The sequence below is a fragment of the Microtus pennsylvanicus genome, chromosome 3 (genome assembly GCF_037038515.1).
Source record: "Microtus pennsylvanicus isolate mMicPen1 chromosome 3, mMicPen1.hap1, whole genome shotgun sequence".
NCBI classification, from domain to species: domain Eukaryota; kingdom Metazoa; phylum Chordata; class Mammalia; order Rodentia; family Cricetidae; genus Microtus; species Microtus pennsylvanicus.
In genome coordinates, this window is record NC_134581.1 from 141853371 (window position 1) to 141872513 (window position 19143).

Sequence of the window (19143 nt, forward strand, 5' to 3'; positions counted from 1 at the left end):
TTGATTCTAACATGATAAACATCTTCAACACAGAAATAGATAAGAAAGAATCACAACATTACTACAACTAAATCTGGAACAAGTGACAGAGGTAAAGACTATCAAAATTCTATGAACTATATTTTTCAGGGGCTAAATATGTGATTCAGTAGTCAAGCACATCCCTTGTAGTGTGCAATATGTAATACGTAACAAAACAATTACTTGTCTGCATTTCTTATGATTTTGTTTGTTTTGTTGTTGTTTTTTGTTTTTTGAGACAAGGTCTCATTATGTAGCCCTGGCTGTCCTGGAACTCACTCTGTAGACCAGGCTGTCCTAGAACTCACAGATCTACCTGCCTCTGCCTCCTGAGTGCTGGGATTAAAGGCTGCACCACCACAGCCAGCTGTTTGTATGCATTTCAACATAACATTAATCTTTTTGTTTTTATTGAAATAGGCTCTCCTGTTGCTCAGGCAGACTTCAAATCCCTTCTGCAGCTGGGGGTAACCTTGAACTCTGGAAACTTTAGCATCTACCTCCCAAGCACTGGGATTATAGGAATGCACGTGCTCACCAAGACTGTTCTGTTTTTGTGGAGCTGGGGAATGAGTTTCCAAGGTTTTGCACATTAGGCAAACAACTTTCCTGCAGAGCTCCAGTCACGGACACGTGAGCCTTTACAGAGAGGTCAGTGTCACAGTGAGTACAGCATTCCTCCATGTGCTGCAGAGAAGAAAAGAACTCCGGGAACAATGGATAGTCTGTTTTTCAAAAACTTCTGGCATGGATGAGAAGGTACAAAGTACTGGCTCAAGCTTCTCTTTTCTTCTGTAGTCGAGACCCTATAACCTGCATTGACAGCATCAGCTTACAATTGAAACGACAACTTCTATGTGTCTTTGTTTGAATAAATACATTTTTCATGGGAAATGCTTAAACATTACAGGAAAATACAGAAAAAGTCCCTGTAACCTGGGTGTAATGACAACTCTAATAAGAAAATACCAGCAGCATGTCCCATGCCCACCCCACTCCTATAGCCTCCATCCCTTACCTTGAACACAAGAATACGGAAGGCATGGATCTCCAGATGGACACCCTTTTCGGTTCACTTCACAGAGCTCATTGGCTGGGCAAGGATTTGGGTTACAGGGATGAGTCACTTCTTCTATGATGTTACCTAAAGCACTTGGCCCTGAAAAACCCCAAACAGATCAGTGGACCAATCTAAAAGAATAAATACCAAGTCTCCGTGTTATCTGGCTTCCTTGTGGCTGAATAAATGGAGGGCTCCCAGGCACAGAGCAAGGCCTGATTTTGACAAGCTCTAACTAAACCCTGGATTTCCTCATCATTCATCAGTTTATCACAACACAGCCAACCACTTATTTATTAGCGGGACACCTACAATACACTAGATAGTAGTGGACAAAACAGAGATGCTAACATGGGCTAATATCTGGAAGAGAATAAGGTAATTCATGTAACTTAAGTGGTAAGCAGTTCAGAGATGAGACATATTTGGGATATGGCAATCAAGCATGTATTTATGTGTAAGAGGGATACTTTTGCACTGTGAAGGACACCAAATGATAATTACATCATCACGAACCCCAGAACATAATTCTATTTACCTTCTGAAACCCTGTGAAGGAAGAGAAACACTCAAGCGCTTGTGATTTAAAGAGTGCTGCTGTTCAAACTAGAGCACCCTTTGCTTCCCTCCTGATGAATCAGCCTCCTCTGCAGACCCACTGCTCTAAGCAGCTAGGGCTTTGCTTCCTTGATGCTCAGCCCCACTCAGATTCAGCAGAACTGTGGGCGTGGTTCACCGGCCCCACCACTTTGTACAGGTTTCCGGGGAACTTCCTAGACCACAAGGGGTTCCCATCTAGCATGCTCTTTTTTCAGTACTGGTCACAAAAGTTAGGGGACATGGTCTTTTTATCTTGAGAGAACCTAACAGATACTGCCGGCTAAAAATTCGCCACCCTCTCTTCTCTTTTGTTAATAGATTCTTATTTTATTTTTATTCAGGGTGCTTATGGGTCCAAAGCTAAAAAAGATGACCCATCTGAGTTTTTCATACAATTACAGGTGTCCCCTGAGGTTAAGAAGTTGCTTCTCATCTTTCTTCCCATTTATCAACTACAGTAAGCTGGGTAAAACGCCAGTAGCCATGGTGTGACTGTAAAGTCCATGAAGTAAATCTGAGCAGAGCGAAGAAGGGCGAAAGGCCTGATTCCTGGTGTTAACGCCACCAGAAACATCCTGGACTGCTCGCTCTGGGCTTTCTGTGCTTCCATCTGTTATGTTACCAGCAGCTGGGCTTAATCATAAGGGGGAAAGGCAGCAAGCAGGCTTCTTGTTGGCCAGCCAGCTTACGGCACTGCTGCCCCCTGGTGGCAGTCCAAACACTAATTTATCCCGCTGCTCCCACTGCTGTCTAGGAGCTCCTGGAATACCTCCATGAGGGACCAGGCTCTCTGGCAGAAGCATCAGGCAGGAAGAAGCTCAAGTAGTGAGGCAAGCTCCGCTTCCCGTAGAAACTCAGCGGGCTCAGCTCCTGATGACAAAAGCTGACAGCTTCCTAGGGGAAGTTTCATGTTCTGGTGACATCATGGTCTTTAGAACTCTTGACTTGTAAAAAGTTCATACTTCCTCCAAAAGATAAAATACAACTTCTGCTTACAAATTTTAAGATGACAGTGCTAACTTGACAGGATCTAATCACCTAGGAGACAAACCTCTGGACTCCTGAGAGAGAGAGAGAGATTAGACCCGCCCTATCGGACAGCCCCATGCCATGAGCTGGGGCCCTGGACTGAAGAAGGGAAGTGAGCTAAGCACCACCTCTCTGCTTCCCAATCAGATCTCCTGCCTCATACCCCTGCCACCATGCTGCCCCCGTATCCTCAGACTGTGAGCCAGATACACCCTCTTCCTTTAAAATGCTTTGGATGAGTATTTCTGCCACAGCAACAAGAGAAGTACCTAACAGGGCTGGCAGCACCACACACAGGGTCTCATCCAAGGCAAAGGGCAAGGGCAGGGTGAGAGAAGCCCCTGGGCTGTAAGAGCAGCTGCACACACTACTTACTGAGGTATGTATCCAGAGGGATGCAGTTCTCCAGGTCATCTGCAGGGGACAGAAACTCACAGATACTTTCAGCCGTGTGGTCTTCAGGGAATTTGTTCTGGTCTCCACATTTCTTGAGAATCTCTACACAATCTGATCTTAAAAGAAAAACGCATGTGCATTGTGGGTTCACAGCGCTGCCTCCTGCCTCTGGTCAGACTGTTTCTGAAACTTCTCCGGAGGAGTTTTCCTTTAGCAAGCCCTCCCAGCTGGTTAGGAGTGAGGATGGTGAACTTCCAGCTGCACAGCAAGTTCAAAGCTAACTTCCTGTAATCTGAGATCAAAGGCCTTGTTCAAAAATTAGTTACTGCTCCAAGCATGGTATAGCTTTTCCCACCTTTAAGAGGAAACCAAGCTAGACTAGTGTGCTTCAAAGACGGCCCTAGTCTCGGGCCCTGTCAGCTGCTTCTGCTCCTTTCACTCGAACACCTTCTAGTCACCAACATCAAGGTGCTCGGCTTTAACAACCGGCTTTAAAACTCTTCTTAGTCTAGGGGCTAGAAAGATAGTTCCACAGTTAAGAGTACTTGTCGCTCTTACAGAGGACAGACTTTCAGTTCCTGGTGCCTACATGGTGGTTCAAAACCATCTGCAATCCCAGTTCTAGGGGATCCCATGTCTTCTTCTGATGTATGTTTCCAGAGGTATACAGTTCTGTGAGCACCTGACATGCATGTGGTGCATATACATATATGTAGGCAAAATATTCACACACATTAAATAAATAACCCTTTACTATTTTCCTTTAGTCTTAAGTAAGGGTCTGGTCCCCTGGTGGAAGGTTTTCTAAGAGTACATACTTCTGCCTGGGCCTTTGACTTCTCAGAGTTACACCTCAGCCTCTCTCTTACTTGGCTCATTCTCAAGTCATGTCAGAAAACTGATCAGGAGCCAGGCATGATAGCTCAGGTCTGTACTCTCAGAGCGCAGGAGGCCGAGGCAAGGAATTGCCATGAGTCCAAGGCCAGCCTGGACCACAGAGTGACACAGTAAGACTCCAAAATCAAAACTAAACCAAGTAAGAAAAAACAAGTGATGTGGACCCTGTTAATCTGAACTGTCTAGAAAACAGACTCTCAGAGAGCAGCTGAGGTCATCGTGTAGTTAGTGCGCTGCTTTCCCCAGCGGGCAGCTGTCGTCTTGGCTGTGCTGAGATTTCCAAACCATTACCAGGACCAGGACCTAATGCTACTCACTAACCCTCTCACTCATCGAGCATTTACAGGATAGCTACTGTGTGCCAGGATAATAATAATATACAGTAGGAGCTGCAAAGGACTGGAGTGGCATTTCATTTGTACTTTAATAAATAAAGCTTGCCTGAGGATCAGAAAAGTAAAACAGCCCCACTGGCCAGCCTTACAGACCAGGATATGGTAACACACACCTTTAATCCCAGCAGCCATACTAGTTTGCCATAGAAACCAGACGGTGCACGCCTTTAATCCCAGCCCTAGAGAGGAATATAAAGTGGGAGGAGACAGCTCATAGACACAGTCTCATTCTGAGATTCCTGGAGGCAGGATCACATTTCGGACTGAGGCATAGGTAAGAGCAGTGGGTGGCTGATTTGCCTTTCTGACCTTCAGGCTGAAACCCCAATTTCTGTCTCTAGGTTTTTATTAATCATGCTACAAAGGAGAAAGAACAAAGAGGAAAAAAGACAATGGTCCAGAAAGTAAATTCCTACGACAAACAGACAAGAACACAATTAAAACTATAGAGAGCCTGAGATAGCTGAGTGGGTAGAGGGGCTGTGCACCAAGCCTGAAGAACAACTTGAGCTTGATCCCTGGAAGCTACCACACTCTCACCCAGGTATCTTATTCTTTCAGAGTCTCCCTCACTCTGTAAAAGTGCTTTAAAAAGTATAAATACAGGGCCAGCAAGATGGCTTGCCATAAAGGTGCCTGCTGTGAAGGCTGAATTCAATCCCTGGGACCCTCGAATTGTCCTCTGATGTCCGTACACTCTGTGACAGGTATACAAATGAACACATACCAAATAAATAAATATAGTAAAGATGTAAAGCATAAAGCATAACTGTGCACTGAAGGTATTTAGAAACTGTTTCTTAAGCTCAATTCCATAATAAAGTACACATGGAGTTCTATGGGAATTTGCACTAAGGATAAGTTAGTATCAGCCAACGGAATGTGGGAAGGCACCATAGGAATGTCTGGTATTTGACAGGAGCCAAGAAGGAGCCTCAGGCAAGAAGGTGCGGGAGCATATTTCAAGCAGAGCAGAGTGTGAAAGCATTGCCCTGGGGGAGGGGCAGAGGCACAGAGGAGAAAGTTCTAAAGAGAGGCTCTGCCAGAGATCAGGGAGGTCGGAGCCCAAACCGCGTCACCAGAGAAAGACCCACTTACTTGCAGATAATGCTTCCTCGGGATTTACTATGGCAAGGCTTAATCTGCAGCGAACACGCAATGGCTTTCCACATTTCTGGCAGGCACTTTTTGATGTCGAGAACAGGGATGCTGATGAAGGGCATCTTTATGCTGCCTTTCTCCCACAGCTTCATGTCATTCATGGCTCCCTGGTCAGACTGAGCATTGCAGCTCCTGAAAAGTTCTGTTGGCCTGAGAAAGGAATTCAGAAGGAACTGAGACAAATTATTTCCTAGATAGAAGCAATGAATAAAATCTTCATACATTCACACATTAAGAAAAATTGATTTTCTTAAAGAGAGAGTGCATGAAATTAATCATAGGCTTCTGGCCGCAAGCACCTGAAGCTCAACGTGGCATCAAGTCACTGACTGCATATTTTAATTTAACTTGGGTTCTTAGGAAGCGGTTTAAAACTTCAAGGTGCTTTAGAAAGGACTAACATTCCCAGACCATCTCATTTTATTTCACAAAATAAATGAGTCTATGTCTTTAAAACTGAGGTATAATAAAAAACAAAATGCACATATTATAAATGCAATGTGACTTGCCAAATGTATAGCTGCTCCTAGAAAGGCATGTGAACTTGTACTGGAACATTTGTACCACAGCAGACAGTTCCCTGTGTGCCCTGTCAAATCAGCCCATGGTTTACACTCCTCATACAAAGAACATCACAATTACTTTAGCCTGTTTTAGAATTTCATATAAGTGAACTCATACTCTATTTGAGGGGCCTGGAACAGTCATCAAACCATAATCTTTTTGACCCATGTTGTTGTATATACAAGTATTTTATTCCTTTTTATTGTTAGCTATGATCTATTAATAAATGTTAATTTTTTTAGATTTTATTTATTAAGTATACAGTGTTCCTCCAGAAGAGGGTACCAGATCCCATTATAGATGGTTGTGAACCACCATATGGTTGCTGGGGATTGAACTCAGGACCTCTGGAATAGCAGCCAGTGCTCTTTAATAGCAGCCCCAATAAATGTTACTTTGTGTGAAATGCTTTTTTCTGGCCCTTTTAAAAAGTTGAGGGCTGCACTCTAACACCTACCTCATCTATGACCTACTGGAGCATGTGAAGGGTACCAACAGGATCTCATGACTGGGACCGTGGGATAGCCAAGAGGGGTTTCAGAGAGGCTCTGGTGATGATGGTGTACCAGACACCAAAGGCCTTGAGCCAGACCAGTGACTCAGAAATTTGCAAGTAAAGCAGATAGGACTAAAGGGTCTACTGAACACCACACAGTGGCTCCCAAGTAAAGCAGAGAGGACTAAAGGGTCTACTGAACACCACACAGTGGCTCCCAACGCCACTAAGACAAGTGGAGAGGCAGGAAAGATGGAGGAGCAAAATAAGTATTTTTGTTTGTTTGTTTGGTTTGGTTTTAAATTGGGAAATTCCCAAAGAATCAATAAAGAAATTATGTTTAAAATAAAGCGGAGAGCTGGAGAGATGGCTCAGTGATGTGAGAACTGGCTGCTCTTGCAGAGAACCCAGGCTCAGTTCCCAGCATCCATGGAGTGGCTCAAAACCATCTGTAACTTTAGTTCCAGGAGCTCTGATGCCCTCTTCTGGCCTACCTCAGGCACTGCATGTATGTGGTACTCAGATACAGGCAGGCAAAGCACTCATACACATAAAAAAAAATCTGAAAAAAAAGTTGAAACTGATGAAAGGGGTCTTCATGCATTACAGGCATGTCCTTTTTCAGACACGTGTCGCATAAATACTTTCTGCTAGGTTCTGTTTTTTTCTCTTTAGTGTCTGGTAGTACCTTTTGATGAGGAAAAAAATTAATTAAATTAATATAAAATACTACTTTAAAGCCAGCCATGATAGGTGCATTCCTGTAATTCTCATATTTGGAGGGAGAGGCAAGAGGATGAGGAGTTCAAGTCCAGACTCAGATGTATAGCTAGTTTGAGGCCAGCCTGGGCTACATGAGACCTTGTTTCAAACAAATAAAAGAACAACAAAAACTTGCTGGAGTTTAATCATACGCATTATAATGTATAGGTTGAGAATCTAGTTCAATGTTTGAAGACTGTACCCAGCTATGTGACTAAAACCCTACACAAGTTGGGTGTGGTGGATGGTATGTGTCTCTAATCCCAACACTGAGGATCAGAGACAGGTGATCTCTGTGAGTTTGAAGCCAATCTGGTCTATATACGGAGTTCCAGAATAACCAGGGTTATGCACTGAGTTCCTGTCTCAAAAACAAACACCCCCCCCCAAAAGCAAGAACTGTGTACAATACAGAACATTTCTACCACGCTGATGTTCGCTGATGCCCCTGGTTTTCTGGTTCTTATCCCCACAGACTACTTTTTCTTATTCTTAGACTTCATGTGTCTGAAAGCACAGAGAATATTGGGCTTCCTCTGCTGGATGTAAGCCCATTCATATTTGAGTGTCTTAGGAGTTTGCTGTCCTTCTGTAAGCCACTCCACTTTTGGAACTATTGTCATTTTTTTTCATCCCCCTGAGGATGTTTTGGAGTCCTCTCCCAGAATGGGAGATTACAGATAATGCTGGCACAGAGACTTTCCTGGACATGTGCCTTCATGTCTCCTGGGTGAATAAACACTTCAGAACAGAGCTGACAGGCCACAGATTTAACCCAGCAGGAAAGAGTGAGAACCCACACACTCTGCACACCTGCCAGGCTTTTAGTCTAGCCATTCTAATGGGTCTGAGGAAGTATTCACAGACGTTCTAATTCATATTTCTTAGGACTAACTTCTTCATATATATTCTTTTTTAAAAAGCACTTTTAACTGCTATGATGTTTTGAATTATGTATATATTGTGGAGTGGCTATATCAAACTAATACATACTAACACAAATACTTTGTCCTGTTTTTGTGGAAAACATATCAAATCTATTCCCTTAGCAATTCCACATATGTGGCGTACTTATTAACTGGAATCATCGTCCCTTTTTTCAAGACAGAAGCTCACTATGTAGCTCTATCTGTCCTTGACTTCACTATGTAGACCAGGCTGGTGCAATCACCATCCGCTCAGTGAGTCACTTGTTTAATTTAAAGAGATTACTTACAGAACAATTCAAATCAGAGTATCCTGAGATATCAAGGATAGTAAGAGGAGGAAAGGGGGCCAAGATCAGAGCCTGGAACATATCTCAGTGACTGAAGAGAACAGAAAAGAGCGTCCAGAGCACAGAAATGATCTGTTCTGCAGTTTCCACTAGTGCAGAGAGGAAAAGGAACAGAAGGCCCTAAACAGTCTCTGAGTCCCAGAAACTTGGGGCATCTTTAGGTTAGAAGAGATTTTGCAATCATATTTCCTTTCTAGGGGCCACACTAAAGGGACAGAGCATTTCAAGAAAAGAAATACAGCTTTTGCCAGATGGTGGTGGTGCACACCTTTAATCCCAGCACTCGGGAGGCAGAGGCAGGCGGATCTCTGTGAGTCTGAGGCCAGCCTGGTCTACAAGAGCTAGTTCCAGGACAGGCTCCAAAGCTACAGAGAAAACCCATCTTGAAACACCAAAAAAAAAGAAAGAAAAGAAATACAGCTTTCTTTTACCCCAGAAGGGCACAACAGAAAGTGGTATTTACTGAAAACAAGTAAATGAATGATAGTGCATCTCCATCTTCATATATAACACTTTTCTACCTGTTGTTAAAGTTCGTACAGTAAGTGAGGTTCCGACAGCCCAACTGGCAAGGTTCCCGGACATCAGCGAGACATGTCAGCATGGACACCTCCACCGGATTGTATTCACAGATGCGGTCAAACTCCTGCCAACTCTGCGTGTTCCCCCAGCTCATGCTATAAAGTTTCATGCATAGTTCCCTGGAAGAAAAGAATAAATGCAGAACGTTAGAGAGAAGCCCAATGCGTATTTGAGCTGTGCAAAACTCCAATTCTATAATCTTCATCTTTATGGACACAAAGAGAAAAGGACAACTAACTAGCTCCTGGAATTTGGAAGCAGAAAAGGCAATCTTCTCCACAAAAAATGGCCTTTAAAAAACCATCCATGCATGGTGGCTGGAGCAGTGGCTCATCAATTAAGAGCTCTTCCAGGGGGCCCAGATTTGATCCCCAGTACCCACATGGCAGCTCATAACTGCCTGTGCTCCAATTCCAGGGGACCCAACACACTCTTCTGGCCTCTGAGGGCCCTTAAACTTGCATGTGGTGCACAGACATGCATGCAGGTAAAACAGCCATCCAAGCAAAAAATGCAACCCAATGTGTATATTAAAATAAAATCATCCATGGGACAGAATGGTACTTAGAGATGGTGGAGTGGGTAAAGGAGCTTACCACATAAGCCTGGTGACCTGAATTTGACCCCCAATACCCACATAAAGGTGGAAGGAGAGAATAAACTGCAAAGTTGACCTCTGACCTCTACACAGATTCCATGGCATGTGTGCTCACCCTACCCCACCCCAGCAATAAATAAACTTCAATAAATAAATAAATTAAAAAAAACCCAAACCATTCAACCCGCTTTGCCATAACTGATAGAAAGCTAAATACTACATTTTACAGTCCCTTAAGGTGTTTCATACACTCTTAGTTCTGGTACAATTATTTTTTCTCATGTCTTTCTTATCCTCCTTCTTTTTCCAGTATATACTTACAGTAAAGCACATGGTTTTACCTCCACAAAAGTATGCTAACCTAGGTATGTTCCCCTAGTTATGCTAACCAGAGGAGGCAGAATTCTCCTCTAAAGAAGCATTTTAATGGTTTGGGATGTAACTCAGTGTGAGACTATGTGTCTAGGGTATTTAAGACCTTAGGTTCAATCCGTAGAACCAGAAACTATGGGGGTGGAGTTTACAATTAGAGTTTGTTTTGACCACTTATATTCCTTAAGATACTCAAATCTTCTACACACTACTGCAATTGATACCTGACATTCTGATCTTCAGGATTTGACAACTGCAAAGCAGTATAAGTGTTTCTACAATAAAGCAATACTGGTAGGTCATTAAAATGGTCTTATACATTGGACTTATTAGTTTAATTTTTATAAAAGTAATATATGTTCACTATAAAAATTTGACATCATTGAAATATACAAAATTGTAGCCGGGTGAGGGTGGCGCACACCTTTAATCCCAGCACTCGGGAGGCAGAGGCAGGCGGATCTCTGTGAGTTCTTTACCAGCCTGGTCTACAGAGCTAGTTCCAGGGCAGGCTCCAAAGCCACAGAGAAACCCTGTCTCGAAAAACCAAAAAAAAAAAAAAAAACCAAAACCAAAATTGTAAGTATTTCTACTGTCCCCACAGCTATTTGACTCTCATAAATACCCCTATGAAGAAGTTTTGTGTCTGTTTTATTTTTTAGTGTGTATGAATGCTTGCCTGCATGGTCTGTACACCATGTGTATGCTTGATACTAATGTTGGCAGGAAAAGTACATCAGATCTGCTGGAACTGGAGTTACAGAGAGTTGTGAATTGTCATGTGGGTGCTGGGAATTGAACCTGGGTCCTCTGGAAGAGCAGTCAGTGCTCTTAACCGCTGACCCATCTCTCCAGTCCCAAAGAAGGCATCTCTGTCCACTCTCCCTGTGTTATCTGCGTGCCTGTTCAAGGCCCTGGAGGTGCAGTATCACAGACCAGACCTGGCTCATAGGGGAGCTTGCACATTTGGAGAAGGAAGCCAGTACTTTCTCTCCCCTTTAACTTCCCATATTTGCCATGAGCAGATTATTCAACATTTCAGAGTTAGTTTCTAACATTTAAAATAGAAATTACACAAATTTCCCCAATTATCTCACAAGGTTTCAGAAAGATCACGTCTGACGAAATGGAAAGCGTTCGGCAATCTGTAAGCCCTATCCCTGAGTTGTTAAGATGGCTCAGCAGGCGGAAGGGCCTGCTGCCAAGCCTGCAGCCTGGGATTCACATGGTGGAAAGAGAGAACTGACTCTCATGTTGTCCTTTGACCTCCACATGAACCATAGCAGACCCCTCCTAAACAAATGTTTAAAAAACAAAACTCTTCAAAACCAAAACCAAGCTGGACATGGTGGCACACATTCCAGCACTTGTGAGGTAGAGGCAGGCAGATCTCTGAGTTTGAGGCCAGCCTGGTCTACAGAGTAAATTTTAGAACAGCCAAGGCTGCACAGAAAAACACTCTTAAAAAACCAAAACAAAAAACAGACAGACAAAGGATAAACAGCAACAAAAACCACCCCAAGCTCTAGCAACTCAATGCAGAAATAAACTTATTTTTGTGGGCATTCAAAAACAACTCAATGTCCCTCTCATTAATACCTTTATTAACTTCTGTACAGAATCCATTTCTGTAATCACAGGGCCAGCTTTACTTCAATTAAGCCTTTTAATTGTCTTTGTTTAGACTTTCTGTATCCTTGGTAAAATCTGATGGATTATCCTAGACATAATTTCTTTTTGTAATGGTCCATCCAATTTAAAAAAAAAGTTGTTTTATGTATGGTGTCTTTTTTCCCTTCAGAATATCTTGGTAATGTTTGGCCCCTTTCTGTACAAAATACCTCTACTAACACAAACTTCTGTTACATCCTTGTGGTGGTTTGAATGAGAATGGCCCCCATAGGCTCATAGATTTGAACATTTGGTCCTCAGATGGTGGAACTATTGGGAAGGATTAGAAGGTGTGGCCTTGTTAGAGGGGGTGTGGCATGGGAAGTCCTTCTGTATATGTGTTGCTTTTATTGGTTAATGAATAAAGAAACTTCCTTGGCCTATAGACAGGACAGAATGGAGCTAGGTGGAAAAAACTAAATTGAATGCTGGGAGAAAGAAGGCGGAGTCTGGAGAAACCATGTAACCCCACTGGAGACAGACGCTGGACAGAACTTTACCCAGTAAGCCACAGCCACATGACGACATACAGATTAATAGACATGGGTTAGTTTAGGATATCAGAGTTAGCCAGAAATAAGCTTAAGCTATTGGCCAAACAGTATTGTAAATAATACAATTTCTGAGTGATTATTTTGTGGTCTGGGTAGCCAGGAACAAACAAGCGGCCTCCACTAACAGGGGTGTGTCACTGGGGAGAGGGACTTATGCCATTCTTTCTCTGTGTTTATAACAGTGTTTCACATGAGAGCTCCCAGCTCCAGCTCCAGCACCATGCCTGCCTGCCTGTTGCCATGCTCCCCACCATGACAGTTATGGGTTCTAACCCTCTGAAACTCTTTCTTCTGTAAGGTCCTTGGCAACGGTGTCTTATCACAGCAATAGAAAGTAACTTAAGACAAGCAACTCATTACAATCTTAGGTATCGCCACTCACTTTTTAAATCTCTACAGTTTCCTCTGTTCACATATACATTATTTTTTATGCATAGGTGTAATACTAGTTGATGCTGCTATGATTTGGATGTGAGATAATTCCTTACAGGCTTTTGTGATGAAGGACTGGTCCCTGACTGACAACCCTATTCTGAGAGTTAGTAGAAACTTTAACTGAAGGAGGTAGGCCACTGGAAGAGCAACTCTGATCCATCACACCCTCACTGTGACGTTGTTTCTCCTCAGGGCAAGCTAGTGGAGCCAGGGGACTGTGGACTGAATCCTTTGAAACAGTAGACCAAAATAAATCTTTCCTCATTTGTTATGATAGATATTTTGTCACAGACCTTCCTTCCCAACACAGACATAACTTTCCATAACACAGATGCCAACCCCACTAAGGTTGTTCTAATTTGACAAAAGATTTTAACTTCAAAGTACCTGCCTTTTAACAGAGGGTCTCATATGGCTTAGGCTGGCCTTGAACTTAGTATGTAGCTGAGGTTGACCTTGATCCTCCTGTCTCTACCTGCTAAATGCTGGGATCATAGAGTCAAATCACTATGACTAGTTCAGATGGTATTTGGGAGTTTGTACACACAAGGCGAGTACTCTACCAATTGAGTTACACTCGCCACCCCAAAATTTTTTAATTAAATTACATTTAATTAATGCATGTGCATTCACGCATGTAAGGCAATAAGAGAACAACTTGAGAGTCTGGTTTTTCCACCCATCATGTGAACCCCAAGAATAAAACTCAGATCATTTCATTAATTAATCTGGTTTAGTGGCAGGTGTCTTTACCTGATAAGTGACCTTGCTGGTCCTAAAATACTGTATGATTTAAATGGTCTTCAGTAAATATTTGCTGAATAAAACAATGAAAGGTTTTGGGCTGGTGAGATGGCTTAGTGGTGAAGAGGCTTACTGTTCCTGCAGGGTTCCCCGGTTCAGTTCCCAGCACCTACATGGTAACTTGCAGTTGTCTGTAACTCCAGCTCCTGGGGATCTGGTGCCCTCTCTGGCCTCTGGGGGCACCACTCATGCACCCAAGTACAGATGTGCAGATAAAACATTCACACATAAAGTACTATATGTTTTTTTAATTTAAAAAGAATTAAAGATTTTATATCTTCTATTTATCTGTTGTACTGAGATTGCTTAAGCCCCAAGTCAAATTTTATATCTCTCAAATGCTAAGCCTAGACAACACAAGAATAACACATTTGCTAGAAATCACCAATTAGAATCCTGTTTTCTCCTGATGTTAATAAGGGAAATGAGATACTAACCTGCATGTTGAAGTGTTTGCTTTAGAGCAGCAATGCAACTTAGCCCCATCAAGGCCAGTTGAGGGGGGAGGGTGGACTGTGACTCCAGGGTGAACCGACTGGGAGCTTTCAAGAAAACACTGCCAGAGAGGATCTTGAGGCAAGGGCTGGGTCTTACACCCCTCGATGAGACCATCAACAATCTCGGTTTCTGTTTTCTTAGACATGAGAATTCTCTTGCAGGCATTTTGGCATGCGTGGTCTTCGGCTCTGTCACAGCAATACAAACCTGCATTCAGGACATGAGCGCTTTATTAGCTGGTGTACAACATACACTGCTCAGAAGAGAGCAGGGGGGGCAAGTGGAAAACAATAGCCACCCCGCACATTTCTGCAGCACACAGGGCCTCCTCAGCTCTCCATCATCCTGCAGTGCAAGCCGTGCAACGTTTCTCTTCCCAGAATTCACCACAGTCCCCAGTAAGGAGCTTTCTAAAACTATCCTTACAAAATGAAAGTCATCCCACACCTAAGAAGCCTCATCTAAATCATTTTATGTTCTTGGAAAAGATACCACAAATCAAAGTGGGCTCATTTCCTGCTTGTGTCTAGTGGACTGTGCTCTTTTATGTAAGACTGATGACTAATTCCCACAGTGTTAAAAACATTCCACTTAATCATCCCCCAGGACACCACAGACTTCTGTAAGTCTGTAGAGGCTAATTAATATACACTGTAATTTTTCATACATTGTAATTTAAATAATATGAACTCTGACAATATCTTAGTTTATTTCTGCCTTTAATTTTCTTTTCTTTTTTAATGACAGGGATTGAAGCAGGGCCTCAAACATGCTAATGAGCCGTGATTGCCTATGAACTATGGCCCCGCTCACCCAGCCTTTAATTTTCTACAAAGAACTAGAAACTGAAAGAAGACTTTCAATCAGGCTATCGACTTCAGAAGAGTTCTCTCAAGTAGTTTTCTCAGGTATCTGCGTTTGAAGACACACTCGGTTTGAAGCCTTCTTTTCTAGACTCCTGTGTTAGGACAGATGTTGGAGGTTATTCTCTTTCTGCCTTTTTTTAAACCTTCTATCTCCTCACCACCAGCAACACTTCAGTGTAGCCCAAATGTCAGAAAACACAGGTCTGCTTAGAAACACATGAGGGCCACATCTCTGATTTTCACCACACTGCCACAGCACAGAATGTCAGAAGCCTCAGACTCTGATTTCAATTAGGACCAAACAAGGCACACTGCTTTCAAGATTATAAATGAGTCTTACAATATTCCAGTATAAAGCAAGACACTAGCATCTGGCTTATAAATGGATCCTGTGTCAGTTCTTTAAAATCTGATCACCTCTAGATGAGCAGAACAGATTCAAGGATATACAAAACAGGTGTGTGAAGACATCATAGAACAGGTTCATTAGGAGGCCTTGGTTTTTCAAAAATATCATTCTCTTATTTTTAATTTTTTTATTATTAAAGGAAGAAATTTTCATTGATAGAGTGCCAGCATCACAGAACTATACAGTGTGGAACAATTGAGTACAACTAAGACTATACTTTCAGTTCTGAAACTTGCTTTGTGTTCTTTTTTTGTCTGTTGTTTTGTTTTGTTGAGACAGGGTTTTTCTGTAGCTTTGGAGCCTGTCCTGGAACTCGTTTTTGTAGACCAGGCTGGCCTCAAACTCACTGAGATCTACCTGCCTCCGCCTCTCGAGTTCTGGGATTAAAGGCGCGTGCCACCACCGCCTGGCCATTGCTTTGTTTTCTTAACACACCTTAGACTTTCTGTATAAAAAACCTCCTCTTTGTTAGTTGTAAAGTATAGAAAAATACTATTGCATCAAAATATAATGAATAGCCTACTGATACATATTGGGGTCACTTTTAATTTATTCTTATATACACTATGCATATGTACAGCCTATTATTTATTTAGTTGCAAATTTTTGTAAGTTTTTGTGCATAAATGACAAGATGGAATTTTCAGTCAAAAGGTATTATCTGATAGTCTAATGGTGATGATCTGGCTTCCCATCAAAATACCCATACCAAAGACCTTTCCCGTCTTCAAAGCAGAATTTCCTTTTCCTCGTGGTCTCCACATTACCTTCTTTCTTGGTACCTTATAGCTGTGAAAATTACTCAGTTGTACATCCAGTCTGTTAAACCCAAACACCAAAGGCATCTCGTTTCCCAAGTGAACTAGAGCACAGAACCCTACATCAATGCATCAAGTTTTGAGTGGATCATTTTATCAAAGACTGAGATGAGAAGAATCCATCCTTTTTACTTACTATCTGTTGGGTTTCTCATGGGATAAGACTGGGTATAATTGTTCACGCAGTGGATCAGCTGTGGACTAACAGAGGCACAATAATTTTCCACAGCTTTGATCTGAGATGGACCAGGAGAAGAGTCTGTTCGGAAAATGGCTTGACAGAATTCTCGGCAGTTTGTGTGATGACCTGCGTAACTGCAGCACACTGAGCCCACTACGGAAAGAGAGATGACACTGAGATACAAGCAACTTTGTTAGTGTGAACTCAGCCTCCACTGATCAGCAGTACACCTTTTTGAATGCGAGAAGGAGAGCGGTGCCGGATAAACACTAGATAAACACTAGGAGCAGCACTGTCCCGGGCTCACTGATCCACGACTGATCTGTGACCGATCTACAACAGTCACCATTCATGACTGAGACTATCTAGTCAACTAGATCCCTGGAGCGGGACAGATGCACGTTTAAGTGTTTCTGGCTGTAATGACAATCTGGGAGCACACACTGGCATTTAATACATGTCAGGGCTGCTAATGTACACCAAAGCCCTTAGAAATGTCACGTAACCAAAGCTGCTTCCCAGAATGTCCAGAGTGCCCATGCTGAGAGCATGGGACAGCCTCTTTCCCACTGCACTTGTGGAGATTTGCAGACAGGGCAAAACCAAACAAAGAAAACAAAATCACAGTGCCTCACATTTATAAAATAGGATCAGCAAAAACTAAGAGATAGCAAGGTAAGTTAATAAAATTAACAAATATATACTTTGAAACTGAAATCTCAAATTTTCTTTTTTTGAGTATAATAAGGGTTTTTTTTTAAGCTGGACCAAGTGTATTAGAGAGGTGTGTGTGTGTGTGTGTGTGTGTGTGTGTGTGTGTGTGTGTGTACGTGCACGCATGTGTGGTAGTCATTTTTTTAATTGATTTTTATTGGCCTCTACATTTTTCTCTGCTCCCCTCCCTGCCTCTCCCCTCCCCAAAGTCCCCATGCTCCCAATTCAGGAGATCTTGTCTTTTTCTACTTTCCATGTAGATTGGATCTGTGTATGTCTCTCTTAGGGTGCTCATTGTTGTCTAAGGTCTCTGGGATTGTGGAAATCTCAAAATTTTCTACACAGATTGAATATTTGCAAGAATATTCCTATACTGTCATCCTTCATTTCTCAAGAGATACAATCTGTCTCAAAGTCAGAACAAGATTGTTTGAAGGCAAGTTACTGCATTTTATATTTGGGAAATAAATAAAAGCACAGACCTATCATCACACGACCCTTGGGAGATGGGGGCACCCTGAACTGAGCAATCAGTTCTGACTGCTAACCATGTCTGTAAAGTGTCTTGCTCTCTGGACTGCTTATACAATCACAAACATATACTTACTTTCATTTCTGCTAATGCAACTGAAAAGAGCATTCTGTAAATTAAAGAAAAACAAACAAATTAACAAACAGAATTTCTAATTTTATTCCACTTCAGAATTCTATGGAAATCAGGATATCATTCTTTTCTAAGTCCAAGGCTGAAACACAGATGCTACAAAATGACTTTCTGGTTAAGAGAGGAACCGTCCCCTAACACATGGTGGGGAACAATCTGAGCTATAGACTAACATTTAACAAGCAAAGAAAGCTTAAGTGAGATGCATTACTGTGTGAAGGTGTATGTGTGGAGGGAATCACAGTGTATTAATTTCAATTTTTTATTGTATAATATGAAATAGTTTCTAGAAAGTAACCTAATAAAGGCTGCTCAGAGACATACATTATTTCCTGTAACCACTACATTTTAGAGTTGGTGTGACCTCAGACATTACCTCTAATTGTTCTCAAACCTGACTGTGCAGTGGAACCACCCAAACTTCCCGGCCCACCCGATGACAGAATCTACATTTTACACAAAGTTTCAAAGATAGTTTTCATTTAGTGTTCTTGTAACCAGAGTCCGGGAAACTCCCTATCTTTCTCCAGAGGGAAAGCACCCCCTTGGCAGTGGGAAGCTACTGCACTAGACCACAGAAGTTTTCAAAAGCAGAGCCTGAGGTCAGAATGGATGTTTCTAGAAGGATTAGATTGTTGTTCAGAAAGACCCACCCTGTATTAAGTCATTGCTTAAAAAATAAGAGAAACAAAAGAAAACTCCTTGTTCAAAAACCATTTGGATATTCAGGGCTTGTTAGCTATGAGTTAGTATCATTCATAGCTGGAAGAGAAAGACTAACATAAATGATTACCCAAAAAATAATAAAGGGAAATCAGATGTACCCTTAATGTCAGGTCCAGCTAAGTGACTGGGCCTTAGCTAGGCACGGTGGCATCTGCTTATAATCTCAGCACTTGGAAGACTGAGGCAGGAGGATCTTGAGTCCAATGCCAGCCTGAGCTACACAGTGAGCTTTGAGAACTTGTCTCAAAAGACCATGAGAGAGGCCAGGTGTGATGTGCAGGCCTTTAATCCCAGCATTTGGGAGGCAGGGGGAGGTGGATCTCTGTGAGTTCGAGGCCAGGCTGGTCTTCTACAAAGCAAGTTTCAGGACAGTCAGAGCTGTTACACAGAGAACCCCTGACTTGGGGGGAAAAAAGAAAAAAAAATGTGTGTGTGTGTGTGTGTGTGTGTGTATGAACAAGATAAACAAGTAAAAAGACCAGTGTTACCAATATTGGATATAGCCTCAAAGATTTTCTAGGCCTGGTGACTACCGCCTGTGACCCATTAGTGGAGAGGCTTCTGGGAGGCTTGTCACTAGTGTGAAGTCAGCCT

The 19143-nt window shown here is 42.4% G+C and overlaps 1 protein-coding gene across 2 annotated transcripts in view; it reads right to left on the reverse strand.

The window, feature by feature from the left end:
- Positions 1-19143, reverse strand: part of Reck (reversion inducing cysteine rich protein with kazal motifs) — a 65640-nt gene that overhangs the window by 13948 nt on the left and 32549 nt on the right. For both annotated transcript variants that reach the window (XM_075967339.1, XM_075967341.1), the window contains 7 exons: positions 17767-17800; positions 16401-16598; positions 14111-14378; positions 9179-9358; positions 5497-5709; positions 3086-3222; positions 1040-1180 (listed from right to left, as the gene is read on the reverse strand). In XM_075967339.1, the coding sequence (XP_075823454.1) occupies positions 1040-1180; positions 3086-3222; positions 5497-5709; positions 9179-9358; positions 14111-14378; positions 16401-16598; positions 17767-17800 (1171 nt within the window). The remainder of the gene's footprint in view (positions 1-1039; positions 1181-3085; positions 3223-5496; positions 5710-9178; positions 9359-14110; positions 14379-16400; positions 16599-17766; positions 17801-19143) is intronic.